This window comes from Coenobita brevimanus, chromosome 54 (genome assembly GCF_032717465.1).
Source record: "Coenobita brevimanus isolate Jiangsu-jjx chromosome 54, ASM3271746v2, whole genome shotgun sequence".
Taxonomy (NCBI): Eukaryota; Metazoa; Arthropoda; class Malacostraca; order Decapoda; family Coenobitidae; genus Coenobita; species Coenobita brevimanus.
This window is the reverse complement of record NC_137007.1, coordinates 36,156,539-36,175,078: the sequence shown is the minus strand read 5'-3', so window position 1 is coordinate 36,175,078 and position 18,540 is coordinate 36,156,539. Positions and strand designations below refer to the sequence as shown.

The following is an 18,540-nucleotide window of genomic DNA, read 5'->3' as shown; positions in this document are numbered from 1 at the left end:
TTTACGGTAAACTCGTGCGAGATATTTGCGCTGACAATAACGTCCTTTCCCGCCAATGTCAACCGCTTGAATGACGAGTATTGGAACTGTGAAGTTCAATAGGTTAATTACCTACATTGCATCACCATGGAAATATTATATACATATATTCTTATATATCCTGCATGTCGTTGCTGTAACAATAGCACGTAAATCTGATGGAATTACGCTTAGTATTCAGAACTTTAATTTTTAAAGACTTAACACTTACCACATCGAAACATAGCTCATTTAAAATTTAAAAAAATGTCGATGTTTGTAGTTATTTGTCGCTACCAGGTGTTTCAGAATTTACAATAAAAGTTAATGTACTTGACAAGAAAAAAGTAGTAATGGTGCACTGACAGATTATTCCATTGCGGTGTTCTGCAGTAGGCTGCAGGGGCATGACATCACACATTTCATGTTAATTTCTGTTTTCATGGGTATTTTCTGTATACTGTACTTTTCAATTAATTATTTTGCGGCATGAACGGATTCATGGGGCAGGTGTGCTTATAATAATTCCAGCATTTCAGTACCTGTTATTACATTCTACTGTAACTTGAAAAGTACAGTACAGTACTGTACTCTATATTTCAGCTCTGATGCAATGACATACAGTACTTGTAACAGAGCTGTGTACGTATGGCTAATGTATCCTACTGTAAGATCACTGTGAAACTTAAAAAAAAAAAAAAAAAAAAATGACTAATGAACCTTGGATAAATTCAAAAATGCAGAATACCTGTGAATGTTCTTAGCCAGCCATTTAAAAATTTGCATTTACTGGGTAAAACACATAAACCTAAGTTGTTATTTAAATATCCAAAATTTATTGCAGCCCTGCACCTGTATCAGAAGTTAGTATGTAGTACTACTTACAGTAATTTGACATCTGCATATTGTCTCTGTGGATAAAAGCATCAGTTAGCTTCATCATTAGCCACCCTATCCATGCTCATGAAAGTGACAAAAACTATCATCTGGCAGACACGGCTAAGATCTGATTGAAAATTTGGTTTGAATCAAGTCCAGCAGTCTGAATCGTCTTTATAGCGGATCTGGTCCTATTCCGTATCATAATCACATTTGCCATGGCCTAGAACCATAGGCTAATTCCAGTGGAAATGGTTTGAATAATCCAGCTCTGTAGACCTATTCCAGTTAAACTTGCTCTGGTACAGTAATCACTCTAATATCCGGACGCCCAATATCCGAACATCCCCACTATCCGTACATGAGAATGTTTCATACTGTACTTTTTCCATACTATACTTACCTCATTTCACTCTTTAATGTCCTTTATTGGTGTGAATAGGGTGTTAGGAGCTAGGCATGTGCAGTAGGAAGGTGTTTTTCTGAGTTAGGCTACGTTAGGGTCCATAAGTACCAGTCCAGGAGCCAGTCACCAGAATGTTTATTATTGTATGAACCTACTTTTAAACCCTCATTTTATGTTTCTTTTGCGTTTATTTCAGTCATTTATGTGCCTTATTGGTGTGATTTGGGTCTTAAATAGGTGCTATGCATGTCCAGAGGGAGTTGTATAGGTGTTTCTCTGAGTTAGGGTCCATAAGTACAAGTCCACAAGCTGGGGCCCAATATCCAGACAGAACCAATATCCGGACCTACCTATGGCTCTATTACGTCGGATATTGGAGTGATTACTGTATATACTGAACTGATAGGCTAATTTTGACAAATCCAATAATGTTCTGGAGAGGCACAGTTGTGAAGGGCAAGTGATCCAAAAAATAACCAAGTGAAAAAATCCAATACAGTATAAACCAACTAATCTCATTGCAGTCTGGCTGGCTAATTCTGGGTGATTTTGTCCTTGTATTCTAGTCTGGTCCCAACCTTATTAGCAGGTAGTATTGTGGCACAGCAGTTACTTGTGAGAGGGATACAACATGCTACTTAATTAATGTCACTTTCAGCCTCTGCTTTCTGTCAGGAAGGTAACCAGAACACCGTTCACTGTTTCTGCTTCCACGTTCACCTTTGTCGATGATGGTGAGCACACAAACCAGAGTTGGGAGCATTAGTGAGACCCATACCTCCCCAGTTAATCTCGCCATGAGGTGGAAACAGTTCAACTGTGAAAGTGACCCTAAATTCACCACTAAATAATTCAACACCTTATCACTAAATATAGGCCCTAAGCTACATACGTACAAATTACTTAGGTACAACTTGATATACAGTACACAATACGTAGCTTCTCACAAAAGTAATAAAAAAACAGGGAGGTACTGATGTTGTAGTTAATTCCTCAAAATCTGTTATAACCCATGGAAAAAGAGGGTGCTTCATTCCTGACCACCACCATCTTACACCTGTACAGTAATGAAATGTCATGAACTCAATGGAAGCTGGAAATATCTAACCAGGTATTGGTATATTTAGTGTACTAATACACTGCCTCCATGCCTTGCCAAAAAGAGAATAAGAGTTCAATCAGTCAGCCATTATTCAGTTCATGTTCAACTTCTTAGCTTAAGTTGTGCTGGAGATATCAATCAGAGAAACAAAAATGGAAGACACAAATTCTGTATACCAAACAAGAGACTTCACATGTGGGTCCTTCGAAAAATTGTCGGACTCACCAAAAAAATGTCACAGGAGAATGACTGTACTTCTATTATTTCTCAACACTGTCTCCCCCAAGTGCTCTTAGTCTACCAACATTCAAGCATCACTATCATGTTACAGAAGGTTGCATCTTGAGCCTCCAAGTAGGCTTCAGCAGCATGGACGATTTCATCACTCTGAAAACAGTGACCATGCAGCTGAGATTTCAATTTGGAAACTGGTAGTAGTCAGACGAAGCCAGGCTAAGTGAGAAAGGAGCATGAAGCTGCAGTTGAAAGCCATAAACTGGCTGCTTCAGCCACTGCCACCTGCACTGTGTGGACAGAGGTACTGTCCTGGAGCAACAGTACACCCACTTGCAGCTTTCCTCTCCATTTCTCTTTGACTGCCTCTTTCATCTGTCACAATTCTAATGCATAACAGACCCCACTAATGGTAAGATGCTTTTTCATGTAGTCAATCATGAGAATTCCTTCAGTGTTCCAAAACACTGAGGCCATTGCTTGCTTCGATATTATCATTCAGGTTCAAAGCTATGAACGTATGTCTCATCCTAGGTCACAAATCTCCAGGAGAAACTGGCTGGATCAGCCTGGAATGTGCCAAAAGTGTCAAAATTTCCAGTCTGGTCAGCTTCTGGTCCGCTGTCAACATTCTGGGTACCCGTCTTGCAGATAGCTTGCTCAAACCCAAGATGTCAGTCAAAACAGTGTGCACTGAGCCAACACTGATGCTCATGGTGTCTGGTATCTGTTGCACAGATAAATGTCTGTCATTCAAGACCATGCAGTGAATAGCCTCCACTTGATTGTCTGTGGTCAATGATTTTGGGCTTCCTGACTGTGGGTCATCTTCAGTGCTCTCTCTGCCCCACCTGAAATCAGCAGCCCACTTGTTTATGAAGGAATAGTAAGAAAGAGTCCTCAGTAAGAGTGTTGGCCAGGTCTTCATGGACTTCCTTGGGGTCATTTTTTTTTTTTTTTTTTTTTTTTTTTTTTTTATAGATATCTGATCACAGCACAGGCTTCTTGTACATTTTGGAGTTTTCCTTTAACCTACCAAATTTTGAAGGGCCTCACCTGCAAACAAATAAAGATTGAGTTCTCATGTATAGTTAAATGAGGGTTTGTAGTATACAGCCATACTCAAAAGTTGTGGTTACTTCCTTTGTTTCTGGGCAAGATTGAAAACTTTTTATGATGCACATAAGAAAAAAATACCAAAACAAATGTTCATGATGGGTTTAACCTTGCCTTCCACATTAAAAAAATAAAGAAAAAGAAAATGCTGCCCAGACAAGCAAAAAACAAAGAAACAAGAAACTAACAAATATTGTATGAATTATGAAAAGAAAAATCATGTATCAGCAGCAGTTCCTCTATGAAAGAATCAAGACAGTTGTCTCTGACCCTAAGAGCTCTACCATCAAACCACCAGGTGTCTTAAATTGTTAGTATTTTTGTATTAGAAAAAAAAAATACATATCGGATGTTGCCCTTTTTGTGAAGCACTTTAATACATTACATAATTTTCAAAGATGTGAACACTGCTTTGACTTCAAAGCATTTTGTGTTTTTGTTATAATTAATGAAAATCGCAAACATAATATGACTGAGGGAAAAATCATCATTGCCTCCTGCTTTATCCCTCTTCATTGCCCTCAATGCTTCCAGTACATTACTTATATACAATCTACTGATCTACCTATCTATCTATTGCCAGAAGCCTGAATCTCATAAAGGGTGGCCCAGGTAGCTAATGCTGATAATTTCCATATCCCTCATACTCACCAACCTGACATGAATCTTGATCATTAGTCATTTAATTTTCTACAAAAATTCTTCTATTCAGACTAATTTTTTTTTTTAATTTGTTTTGTTGAGTTTCTCAGAACAAATATTTTTTTTTTGCCAAGGCTATACAGGGTATTTACAGTAGTTATTTTCAGATTCTCCATTTTCCAAAATTCTTCATTTCTGTACTTCATTTAATCTCTACATGGGAAAAAGAGGTCAGGATGATGATGATTCTCCTCTGTTCATATTAAATTCAAATATATTCTGTTTTCCTCATTCATTCACTCATCATCATATAATCCTATGTTGCCCCACGAGGAGTGTAGGAGCCCGGGGCTAGGCATGGTGGTCCTGACATTTAAGATGAAAGTGACCAGCCTCACTCATCCCTAAGTGGAATTTCATGAGCAATATATTTTCTTAAATGCAGCTACTGAGTTTTTTTTTTCCTAACAATATTGTTTCTTACATTACTTTGAAGTTCTTTGTACCCTCAAAGCTTACTATGCTTATTAGGTGATTTACATCCTACCTTTATTCATCTTCTTGTGAAGTTTTCATCATACTATATTCAATGTTGTCACGTGCTACATTCATTAACTGCAATCACCAATTCCGAAAAAATGAATTAAACTTCACTGACTTCTCTATCAGAGCAAGAAAGTTCATCTGTTTCCTTTGGAACAGCCTGTTAGTCTCTTCTAAATAATGTTATCTTTTCACCATGCTGTGGAAACTTCCTGTATGTACCCCGTTGATTGTTGCTTCATTCTTTATTGTTTGTGCTTTGTTAGTGGGGATAAAAATTTGTTAAATTGATAAATCCAATCCAACTGTAGTGCCAGAAGGAAATAAGAACACAGAATAAAACAACTTATGTGTTCAAATTTCAGCATCCTTGCTCCAATGGTGGACAATTATAAAAATAGTTTTGACTCCTCAAAACTGATACAGTACTGTGCACATACCTGCATTATGATGAGGGCAACATACATTATCATCAAAATTGTTCTTCCTCTTTTTGAAGGAAAATAAGAAAATCATCTTTCTGGCAACACAGTAATTAAACTGTGCCCTTCAGTACAAATAAACAGGTACATTGTACCGTATATCCCTGTCAGACAGGAGGCAAAAGGTAAAAGCAAAAGCAGTGTTTTGTGGAGGGAAAACTTTTGAATCCACTTGTCTAAGAGAGTGAAGTGTGTCAGGGTGCTTGTGGAGTGGATGTGGAGAGGGTGGAGGGAGCCAATCTTACACAGCTCACACCTGCCCTCTGGCTTCACAAGGGCTCAGGCCTGGCGTTAATTAGGCTCCTTAACTCTGTCATCTGCAGCACTTTCACGTGACACTTTGCCCTCGCAGTCTCTCATTTGTTCTGTTTTTTATTATCATTCAGTTTTCCATGAACTAACCCTCTAAGATCATTATTTATATTCCTTTAGTTTCAGGATATTTTGTTGTCACAGTTCTTGCACAACAGACTACTCAGATATCCCATCACTTCCTTTTCTAATACATATTTCCTTGCACAAGTATACTGCATTTTTTCTCACCCTACATTAAATACCAGCACACTTTTTTCAGTTGTCAGGTTTTGTCATATTCAGTCAGATTACTGAAATTTTACAGTGCAATTCAGCATACTGATAAACAGTATTTTTTTTTTTCCCCCCTGCCAGCAGTATACATCATAGTTTTATTTCTTATTACTGTATTGCATTCAAATAACTCACTGCTTACATACACAAACTGGACAAAAGGGCACTTCATAGTCTGCCTTTATAATACAGTGCAGCAATGTATTCAATATCCCCTCACAAATTATAAAATCATCAACTTTCAAAGCAAAGAAAAATAGCTGTAATACAGTACATATCAATCTAGAACAGTATATGGTACCATACTTAATGCTGTGATGAGAGTATAAAAGCAGAAAGGAAATTCAAAAATAATATGATTGCTCTTTTAAAGCTTTAATACTGGAATACACATTACAGGCCAAATGTTTGATTTGTTCAACTTTTTAATCATTCAAGGCAGAGAAAAGGAATAAAGCTCCTGAGAGGCTAATAAAGCACCCTTCACCACTACTGCCGTGACCGTAAGCCTCCACTCACCTCTATGCATGACCTAACTACCCATGTGCTCTGTTATGAAGGTGGCAATACAGTATAAAACACCAAATGAATTCGAAATATCAACTGCACATTATGTAATTCTGTGACTCTGCAAATATCAACTGCACATTAAATATTTCTGTGACTATGGTACATGTGTACAGTATACAACTCTTTTTTTTTTTTTTAGATGTTTAGTTCCCATGCCAAACAAGGAAGTGTCAGCCAGTAAGCCGTCATATTTACAGGCTGTCAGACCTTGATTGCTCCTGGAATATCTACCATGAGGCTCTTGGTGTATTAAAGAGCCCTGGTACAGGAATAAGAAGGACTACACTCAATAAAAGCCGTCAGTAGGAGTCCATGATGGCAAGCCCCTTATTCCCATTGCCAATCTACATATAGTGCGACCTATGAGCCTAACTGGTCTAAAATTTTAATGGCAAAGCTGATCCAAACCAGAAATGGCATATATACTTTAAGTGAATAGCTTTATTGAGGGAGTGTGGCCAGGGAGGCAAGTTTCAAGCAAAGTGACTCAAAACAGCTGTTATGCATATCTCTTCATAACTACCGTGAGCCTACCTTAAATGCCTGTATGACTAAGACCATTGTTGTCTCCTGGATCAAAATGGCAATGACTAGTACAAGAAAATCTTAATCACAATTTATAATCTTCCAAACACCAATTAAGACAACTGTGGTCAAAGATAAAAAGCTGAAACTTTATAGGTGCCTGATTATGTAGCTAATTTTTTAAAGATGCCAAATTAATAACTGCTCATGAATAAATATCATTGCTTTTTTATAATATTCTCTGTGTATATATTGTGGTAACACTGACTGTATTTGTTAATAAAACTTCAAAACCACTCCTTGACAAAAAATAACTTTAGGTGTGGATATTTCACAGTTTGCAAAAGCACTTCCAAACAGACCCCACCTAGAGATTTAGGCCACTAGATGAGTTAAGTTTGTATTTCTAATTCCATGCTAACCTACTGCATAATGAACGAAATAATATGAAATGTGTCTGCAATGAACTGACAAATCAACCACACCTTCAGTTTAGGTGAGATTACATTGGAGTGGAAAAGGTGGGATGCTACTGGGAGAAGAGTGTACGTGTGAACTCCATGTAGTCCAAGGCACCTGGGACAGCTTGGCCACTCCTGGGGTCAGTGTATGGTTTCATGCGGCCCACACAATAGTCTGCCATCTCTTTGGTAAGGTTCTGTTGATACAACAAAATGTCAGCAACAGCAATATCTGCAGATTTACGAATTTGATACTGCTTAAGGCTAAAAATCACATCATCATCATCATCTGGATCTCCTTTCTCCCCCTAGGGCAGGGTGAGGAGTAGCAACGTCTAGACAGCTAAAGTTTGCCTGGCTCAATGGGCCACGCTTCCATTCACTCTTCACTCAAGCCCTTGAAATCCTGACTCTATCTGATAGGCCAAAAGAATTTCACCATGCTCTGTAGCTTCACATATACCTATCTGACAAAGCCAATCCAAACGCTGTCACGTTAAAAAGAGGTGCCAAATCCCTGGTCATGCACTACTCCGCAAAAAGTTCATACAGCCAGCTCAATCTCTTGTCAGTCCCTTAGCCTCACCAATGTCCACACCTCTCTTCCTCATACACTCATCCACCATATCCCTCCATCTTCTTGGCCTACCTCACCTCCTCCCTCCTTCAAATTTGCTCAGATAAACCTTTTTCACCACTCTATTGTTATCTCTTCTCTCCATATGACCATACCATCTCAGTATACTCTCTTCATTTCTGGTGTCCATACACTTCCTCACTTTGCATCTTTCACAAATCACATTATTCCATATCCTATCCACTCTCTGTACTCCACATACATTCCTCAGCAGTCGCATCTCCACTGCTCATAATCCTGACTTTTCATTTTCATGCCACACCACAGTCTCACATCCATATGTTAAAGCTGGCACCAACACTCCTTCATGTAAGCCTGGGGCAGCTGCAATGTTTCTTATCAAGGCCTTCATAGCACCAGCTACTTTCCTTCCTTGTGTCAGTCTACTTTCCACTTCTTTTGAGCATTTTCCTCTGTTTTATATCACTGTGCCCATTTATTTGAACTCTCTCACCAATTCCAGTCTCTCTCCATTCACTGTAACATCACACTGGGAGTCGCCATCTTTCTCAATAACCATCGCTTTAGTGGTAGGTAAGGGTGCTCACCATCCACTCACTTGATGTAGTGCTGCTCTTGAGTGACTGTCCTCTCCTCTCTTCCTACCTTCCTCTTCTGTCTTTCTTTCCTCTTCCTTCTGTCTATGGGAGACTCTACACTGAGTGACAAGCCAAATGGTTTCCTGTACACCAGGAAACCATTTACTACACTGGGTGGTAACCATATAGCCAAACTATGACACCAGTGGTTTAATGGCTAATTAACGAGCTCCAACCGGACTGAGCCTGTGTAGGTTTATGTTCAATGGATGGTTGAGGTTTACTGCTCATGTAATGTCACTCATGCATGGGTGAGGCTGGTCATTCTCATCTTAACTGTCAGGACCAACCGGCCTAGCCCGGGGCTCCTACACTCCTCATGGGGCAACACAGGATCAGATGATGTGTGTATGTATGCATGTACTCATTTTTACATTTACAGTACTCTCATGGCACGACACTCACAGACATATAAATAACTCTGCACTGGTCCACCAAGCTCCTGTCCAGTATTTGCAAGTGGCACTGCATCAGCAGCATACAATGAATTTGAGATTCCACTCATCATTATTTATTACCTAAGTCATCCCTCTTGCTATTACTCATGTTTTAACTTCTCTCATCATCCCATCCAAATATACACTGAACCACCATGGGGACATTACACAACCTTGTCACACGCCCGCACTGATCGCGAACCATTCACTTAGATGACCATTTACCCTTACACATGCGTCATTACCATCACAAAAGCTCTTGACAGCACCTAGCAGCTTACCATCTACATCGTACATGCCCAAAGCCTTCCACAATCCTACTCTGTCTACTTTGTTGTATGCTTTTTCCAGATCCATAATTGCCATAAACACCTTATAATCCTTCTCACAAGCCTTCTCCACTATCTGTCTCACTGCAAATATTTGATCCACACATCCTCTACCACTCCTAAAGCCACCCTGGTCATCATTCACTAGGACTTATGATATCTCTTACTTTCTTTATAATAATTCTTCCATATACTTTCCCTACAACACTCAATAGACTTATGCCATGATAATTCTTGCACTCACTTTGCTCACTTTTATTTTTGTACAGGGGTACAAAATCACTGCCTTTTTCCATTCTACTAGCACAGTTTCACTCATCCATGCCTTCTTACATCTCCAGTAAGCACTTCATTCTGCTCTCTCCACTACGCTTAATCATCTCTGCATACACCTTATCAATTCCAGCTGCTTTCCCATTTTTTAGCCGCTTCAGAGTGTTCTTCACCTCTGTGAGTGTCAAGTTTCCTGGCACTGCATTCTTTCTCTGTACACCCCCAAAACCAATCATGTTAACCAATCATGTTGCTCTCTCCACTCCCATTCATCAGACTTTCAAAGTATTCTTTCCATCTGGTCCTTACTTCACCCCCATGGGTTAATAATCTACCACTTACATCCGTCACACTTTCACATTTCTTTCCACTGTCACTTCTACATTTCAGCACCTCTTTCCACAATTACTTCCTATTTTCTGAGTAATTTGCATTCATTTTTCTTCCTAGATCATCATTTACCTCCTCCTTTTTCCTCTGCACCAGTTACTTTATGTGCTTCTTGCTCTCAATATATTCTGTTCTTATTTCAACTGAACCATCGTCCAGTATCTAGTTACTTCTTCCTCTTTTCCTCTACTGCTCTCTTAACCTCTTCATCCTACCATGCCGTACTTTTTTTCTTTGTTGTTACTCTTGCCACATCACACACTGCATTAGCATTCCTAACTAAGCATTCCCTATGTGCATTCCACATGCTGCCCTAATCCATTTCAATCCTATTCACTGACTCTAACTCTTCTCTTACTTTGGCCCCGTATTCATCTGCCATTTCTTTGATCCTCAGCTTCTCAACTTTCAGACTCTCTCCCTGACTGCTCCTCTCTCTCTCTCTCTCTCTTGGTCCATCTCACTCCTCTCAGCTTGGTCTTGCATACCACAATCATATGATCAGACAAACCTCCACATCATCCTCTCACTGCCCTCGTATTAGCAACACTTCCCAGCATCGATTTCTCAACAAGCATGTAATCAATCTGGCTCCTTTCAACATGATCACCATTCTCTCCGTACCATGTATATTTATGTGCATCTTTGTCTGAAATAAGAATTACAAATGCTCAACCTCCTCTCCTGACACATGTCCTACAGTCGCTTCCCATTCTCATCTCTCCTGATACTCCATTATTACCCATTGTATCATTCACAGAACCAGTGCCTACTCTCCCATTCATGTCGCCAATTCAAACACTTTGTAACTCCTGGGCAATTCTCCTACTACTTCATCCAGCTCATCCCAAAACCTGTCTTCCTACGTCTCACTCGCCATCACATCACATGGTGCATACACTACAATCACTGCCGCTTTCACCTTCTCAAACTTGAACCTGACATACATACATCTCTAGCTGACACATTTGTAGTCTCTCATTCCACTCTGCCACACTTCATTCATCAAAAAAGCAACTCCATCCCTGCATCTTCCTCGCCCATTCATTCCTCGCCCATTCATGCACAACTTTACACATTTTACACCCTCCCAATCCTCCACTTTACAACAGCACCCTTCATCTTTGTTTCACAAAATGCCATCACAGCATATCTTGACTCTTGAACACATTCACTACTTCCACTCTCTTGCTCTCGTCATTCGCATCTCTCACATTCCACATGGCCAGGCAAATCTGCCCAATTTGTTGGGACTCTGGGCATGTATTGGGCCCTCCAAGGTTCTACACTAAGTGAGCAGATGATGGGCACCCCCACCTACCACAAAATGGAGGCCTGTCTGGGCTAAAAGCACAACTTTAAAGTATGTCATGCCCCTATCATGTAACAGATGATTATGAAAAGGATGATGACTAACAAAATAATCAACCATACAGTACACAATAAACAATCAGAATTGACAGTAAACAATAAGCAATCAGAACTGGGTTACAGGTATCTAATATACTGTGTTTAATGCAATACAGCAGTATGGATTAATTTACAGTTTTTCCAACTGGAATGGCAGTAACAATTTGTCAAGATCCACTGTAACTTAAAACAGTGATGAAATTAACTTAAAGATGGTTACCAAACAAATTTATTTGTGTTATTCTTATACTAAAACACAGCTGAAAGATTAATAACTGTCAACCATCAACACCTACAGCAATGATATTTTATAGCACACTGCAACAACAGTGGAAGAGCATAAACATTTTCTCATACTGACCTGATACAACTCCTCGCGTAAGACATAAGGTCGGTCCCCTGCAGCTATGGCCCTGAAGGCATTCTGGATCTCCTCAGAGCTATGCACATTCTCTGTCTCTTTAGATATCATGAAGGCCATGTACTCTTGTAGTGATACTGCCCCATCCCTATTAGGATCAACCACATCCAATATGGCCTCAAACTCTGGGTCACTCTGGCCCTCCTCAATCATGGGCAGGTCATACCCAAGAGCTCGTAAGCATGACTTAAATTCGGCATGGTTCAGACGACCACACTTCTCCTTGTCGAAATGCTGGAGAAGATACATATGCAGAGTCACTATAATGCAATATATCATGAGTCAGATTATTATTACTCCAAATTAATTTCCAACAACTACAAAAAGATTAGGAAGGATCAATCAATATGAAAAGAAAGACACTAAAGGACCTACTAAAAGGATGAGAAACAGTGCCATGTGAATGTACCATATATCCATTCACCCATCATTCAAGCCCTAAAAACTCTTGGCTCCATACCACAGGCAAAATCTATCCACTACATACTGTACTTTGTCTGATGAAGGTGCTTTTGTAACACCTTCATCTTTAACGGTCAAAATCAGGTCCACTGCAGGACCAAACCTTCTCATGGGAGGAAGGGTGGAAACCAAAATAAATCTGTCCTTGGTGAGGCACAAATAAAGGATGAGGCATCTGTAGTGACAGTAATGCACGTCGAAGTAAAAATATTGTAATGGTTATATATGTGTGTGTAAGTACACTAGACCCTCTGGATACATGGAATCAGTTTGCAAAGAATTTTGCACAGAGAAAAAAATGGTATCAAGGACATCTGCATGGAGAAAGCATTCCAGTTACACAAGCGTGCTTTGGAGAGTGGGGTTGCTGATGGCTGAAACCACCCACATGGTTAGTTTTTCCTACATTTCTTTAAACCTTTTTAATGTCACTATCTGGTGCTGCTTTACCTATATACCGTAGGCTATGCCTTTAATCCATACCAGCCGGGCGTCACTCAGGACTGACGCAAATTAGGCTGAGAGGTGCCACTGGGTGTCGGTCAGAACCACAACTGTTTTCATGCCACAGTTTGAAGTGGCTACCACTTGATCTCATCACTAAAGGATCAAGATATACTCCCACCATCCAAGGCAAGCATACCTCAATCATCTCTGTGACTCTGCCAGATAAAGGACGATGTTTTCTTACACCTGTCGTCCAATTCCGTTCCCGCCTCACACGGACCCATTGCCTCATCCATCCCTAACAAGCCTCTTTCCAAGGATACTACGAATGGACTCAGTGATAATGCCACTGGGCATGTCTTGGATGCAACTGTGTCTAGTTTATCTAGTAATGGAGAAGTTATCACGCTGCGAGAGAATCCAAAGTCACGGCTGTGCGCACATGCACTAATACATCCTGCCTCGAGTGCAAAAAGTTAATCATTTTCTCCATGTTGTTACTCATCAATGCGACTGCCTAAAGACCTGGGGATGCCTTTATTTTCAAGAAGAGTTGTTGAGCTATATGGTCTTATCCCGGCAACGATGAGTTAAATAGCATACCTGCAGTTCTAAGTCACACAGTTTATACTAGGCATGCTTGAATCTATCATGACATTCTTTTTTTCTCAATTTCTGTTTTGCTGAAACTTCTTTCACTGTCACAATATTATGTTTGCTTTACCTCTACATAGCAGGCTAAGCCCTTAGAAGCATATCTGTAGTCTAGCTGGGGTTGTACAGGGTCTTTCATGGGCAATTTGGGGTCAAGTGAGAAGGTTGTTTAAGAACATGGATTTTCAGATGGGATAAGGATCTCCATTTGAGCAGTTTCCACTTGCATGGTGTCATTAGTAACAATTTACCTGTGTATCTGGAGGGTCTATTCAGTGTCGTAAGTACTAACTGAAAGGGCATAAATATAAGCAAGCATATGAAAGGACATACTACCACCACCTATTTCACACAGCCACAGTGACTTGGATTTTGGGACTCAGGTTTATGGAACACACAAACCATGAGATTTGGCCATGTGGAGAGGATGGAGAAAGAATGACTAATGAGGAGGGTGTATGCGAATGAGGTAGAAGGGGGGAGTGGGAGGGAGAGGCTGAGGATGAGACGGAGGGATGGGGTGGAGAGGTATATGAGAGAGGGGGGTGTGAGCTGGGAACATGGCAGTGAAGTGGCATCAGACAGGATGACATGGAGGCAATTTGTTTGTGGCCATCTCTTAAGGGACTGAGGCATCTAGCAACAGAAATAGATAGATAGATAGATAGATAGATAGAGAAAACATGAGACAAACATGCTACTGCCAAGCCACTATGCCTCCTTAAACTGTAATGGTAAATTATGGTTTTTACTACAGGGCACATATATTTCTGGACACCATTTTCGTAAACAAGAAAATTATACTTCTCCACTGATGTGAATATACAATCAATTACGATGCATGCTGTGGGTGCTGTCATAAGTTTACACAAAATAGTTAAATTCTGAAGACCACTCTTAAAACTTACAGAAGGATTCTGTGTTCCGTTACTGAAAATGAATAACTGTTTATGTTCAGACTTGAAGTATACTAAGAGTACATAAAGTTATCATAAGAATATATACAGAACTGTTAACTTTTAAAGGGCGATATTAAAAACCAACCTTAGTATCCTATATATTCCATCACTGAACAGGGAAAACTAACTTTATGATCTTATACATTCCATCACTGATAAAGGTTCCCCATTCAACACAATGTCATCCTATCATGCCTACCTTGAACATCATGCTGAATTCCTTGAGTGCATCTTCCGAGACTCCTGACTGGTTGCGGGCCTGGATCTGTTGTTCGAGGTTGTGCTGCATACGCATTCCTAACTGATCCAGCTGATCCCATTGCTGTGCTAAGCCAACCGTGCTGCGGAGCCACGATACCAGCAAGTCAAGATTGGCCTCAGTTATTTCACCTAAGTGGTAGTCCTCAGCAATATTTCTGAGAACTTAACAGTAGAAACTAAAGTCATAAAAGCTGCCATGGTATAAAGAGAACTCACTGTACTGTGCTGCATACCAGCAAGCCAAAGCTGATTAACATCAGTACTGGTATCAGAAAGGAAAACTGATCCAACTAGAGGGGCACTCAGCAGAGCACACCTCTACAACAAGGGCAATGTAATTTCCAAACCACTCTTCATAATGCATTAGGTTTTCTCATCACTGATTAGGGCTCCACAAAAAATGTTTTCCGGATCCAGAATCTGTAACACAATCCGGATTGGTCCCTAAAGTTAATCGATTGTTCCCTGGGACATGGGCTATATACCCACCACACATGATCCACATCTCTGTTTTTGAGTAATCCTGCTAACTGACAAACAAACAAACAAACAATCGGAACAAAACACAGTCCTTGTTGGAGAGAATAATCAGAACTGTATCGGAATCAGCTGAGTAACAAAAAAAAATAATGTTCGTTTTAACCAATGACCCTAAACTCTTATAAGTCTTCTAGCACTAACTTCCTCATCCTTTTAGGCGTGAACTACGGCAGGGATGATGAATAATTTTAAACAATACAACAATACCCAACACTCTGTTGGCAGGCAACACACTTACACACTGCCAGTACAGTAGGCTCAGAATACCTCACACTCCACTCACTACTTTTGTCCCTAAAGGTTATTTAACCTTTTTTTTTTTGGGGGGGGGGAGTCTTCTTTTACACTCATCCATTCATTTTTCTGAACCTTTACTGGTTTTCAGTAAGAATGTTCTTTACTACGTTGCAAAAGTGTCATCACAACAGCACTCATTCACATACAATCAGGCCAAACAATGAATTAAATCTGTACTAAAAGGCAGAGTGATGTTTCTTCCCTCTGTACCTGATACACTAATACTGACAATAATAACTGGTATCAGTTCAGTATCAGAAAAAAGGAAACAAATACTGAAAATAAAAAATGGTATCAGTTTGGTATAGGAAAAAAGGAATCAATCACTAACATACCAGTTGCAGCACAATCAATGTTCCAGCATTGTTAAAAGATCAGCTGAGGATATTTCATATTACAGTAGTTATCTATGCATCATTATGACATGCTTTCAGTTTATTCTTGATGCTACCAAATGATTATACTCAACTCAGAGAAAGCTCCTAGTTCTGAAAAAGCATATTAAGGTTTATCTAGTCCCTCCAATTTGAAAATTCTAACCTAAGTTGAACCGAATCATTGGATGGGTTAACGAAAGCTATATCCCACCCCAACAGTTTTAAAAGTCTCCTCTATGCTAAATAAAAAGTATCTGTAAATAGCAAGAATAAAACTAAAAAACATGTAACAACTGAAGGGGTTAACAATCTCATGTCTGGGATCAATTAAGTATTCTAAGTAATGCCTGATAATTTTATTTAGCTGCATTAATCATAGGACCAATGTATTGTCACCATTAACCCTTTCATGGTAAAGACAACTCTATTATCTGTTTCAGGTGACACCAAAATTATTTATTCAACTAAGCCTCTGAGTATGTTACCAAAAGTTGAGGCTCACCTGTGTTCAGTGTATCTGTTGTCAAGGATCAGATGTTCCTCAAGGATCTGGCCAAGGTCCTCAATCTTCTTCAGGTCAACCCGGCGTGCTCTAACCTCAGCTGCTTTCTGACGTGTGGCCTCAAGTTGTTGTTCCAGTGTTCCTGACCCCTCCATCATGGACGACCTGTAGCTTAAGGAGGTCAGGTCATGCTGTTCTGGGATTATTTACCCACATCTACAGTATACACAGGGTGTCCCAGGTAATGTGTGAGAAAGTTCAGACTATTCTTGGGATAATGTGAACAATATGTGAAATATCAACATGGTCTAATTTGCACCCATTATTGTTCTGCAATTATAATGGTCTATGTGCAGATTATGACAGACCATTTTTGCCCATAAGGTCATCAGTAATTTTAACTTCATAACACCTGAAAATGTAACTGATGTTGATTTAGTACCAGTATTCATTACTCAAATCTGGACCAAAAATAACCCTCTGATGTTATTCAAATATTTCCTGGGACATCTGTACTCCCTGAAGCCCAATGGACCCAAGCCACCATTCGTGCAAGTTGACACTAACTTCCAACTTTCATCATTTTTTAAAGAGCATACACAACTGTCAAGAAGCTGCCAAGAGCCTTACCTTATATACAAACAAATTAACAGTGCATCCCAAGAGCCTAAAATAACACCTACACGTAAGGAATGAACTGTGAATTTAATGAACTATTAAATGGATTGCTATGGCTGAATAAACTAATAATGAACTGTCAATTAAACAAGCTCAAAAACTGAAACTAATCTACATAAGAAGACTTTTACCATGTTCACATAATTCAGACTGCAGTCATGATAACCTATTAGCATTCAGATACACAATATAAGTGGTGAATGTATACTAACAGCCTCAGCTAATCTGCACAATCAATATTATCCCTGTCCTAAGACTTCATAATGTTATTTGAGATAAGTCCATAAAGTACCTGTCCTGAGGTGCTAGAAATAACCCTGACATCTCACAAACAGGTAAAAGCAATTCAAATAAAACAACACTTTGAACTCTCCAGGAAATAATCTCCTGCCTGGTGAGAAAGTATGAACCAGCAACAATTGCTTCAAGTGCCCATATGTTCCAAACAGCTGATTTGTATTTCCATGGCGGCAAAGACTGTATGCAGAATTAACACTGCACATTAAAGAATTGTATCAGTCATACAAAGGTGCCCCTAGCAATATAAGTAAAAAGAACTTGTGTCATTGGTGGAAAGAATGATGGCAAGAATTATTGGCAAGTTATTCTGAGGCAATTTAACCCACATTTACCTGCCTTCCAAGAGTAATCATTAAGTTCTAGTTTGTAACTGGCAAAAGTGATTTAAATGCTTTAGAGACAAACATGATGTTTGTATTCATACTTAAAATCTGACCCACATTTAAGACGATATTCATGAAAAACTTGAACTATGAAGATTCATTGCCTTATATCCATAGTGCACTATTGTCACACACACACACACACACACACACACACACACACACACCACACACACACACACACACACACACACCACACACCACACACACACACACACACACACACACACACACACACACACATATACACACCACACACCACACACACACACACACACACATATACACACCACACACCACACACCACACACACACAGATATATTAATGACTCCATATTTCCTCTCACGGAATCCAAGCATAATGGTTAGCCATGATACAGATGATGATGTCTAAGGACTGGAAGTTAAACCAAGCACCAAAACCAGCTAATTAATTCCCAACAGTTCCTGGAAGCTGTTGGGGTGAAAAGGAATTTGAGATGTGTTATATCATCTATGGCAATCTAAGAAACTCAGCCTGAAGTCTGACTTTCAACAGACAGAATGGACACTGAGTGATTGTAATTGTGGGCTTTCCAGCATAAGAGTAAATATTGTGTGGCAAATTACCAAGCTCAT

The 18,540-nt window shown here is 39.6% G+C and overlaps 1 protein-coding gene across 1 annotated transcript in view; it reads right to left on the bottom strand.

Annotated features, from left to right (window-relative positions):
- Positions 1-6,231: 6,231 nt before the first annotated feature.
- Positions 6,232-18,540, bottom strand: part of alpha-Spec (alpha spectrin) — a 62,336-nt gene continuing 50,027 nt past the window's right edge. Inside the window, exons 17-20 of the mRNA XM_080273400.1 lie at positions 16,562-16,726; positions 14,784-14,925; positions 12,003-12,296; positions 6,232-7,763 (exon numbers count right to left, since the gene is read on the bottom strand). Of these exons, the coding sequence (XP_080129526.1) occupies positions 7,635-7,763; positions 12,003-12,296; positions 14,784-14,925; positions 16,562-16,726 (730 nt within the window). The 3' untranslated portion in view covers positions 6,232-7,634. The remainder of the gene's footprint in view (positions 7,764-12,002; positions 12,297-14,783; positions 14,926-16,561; positions 16,727-18,540) is intronic.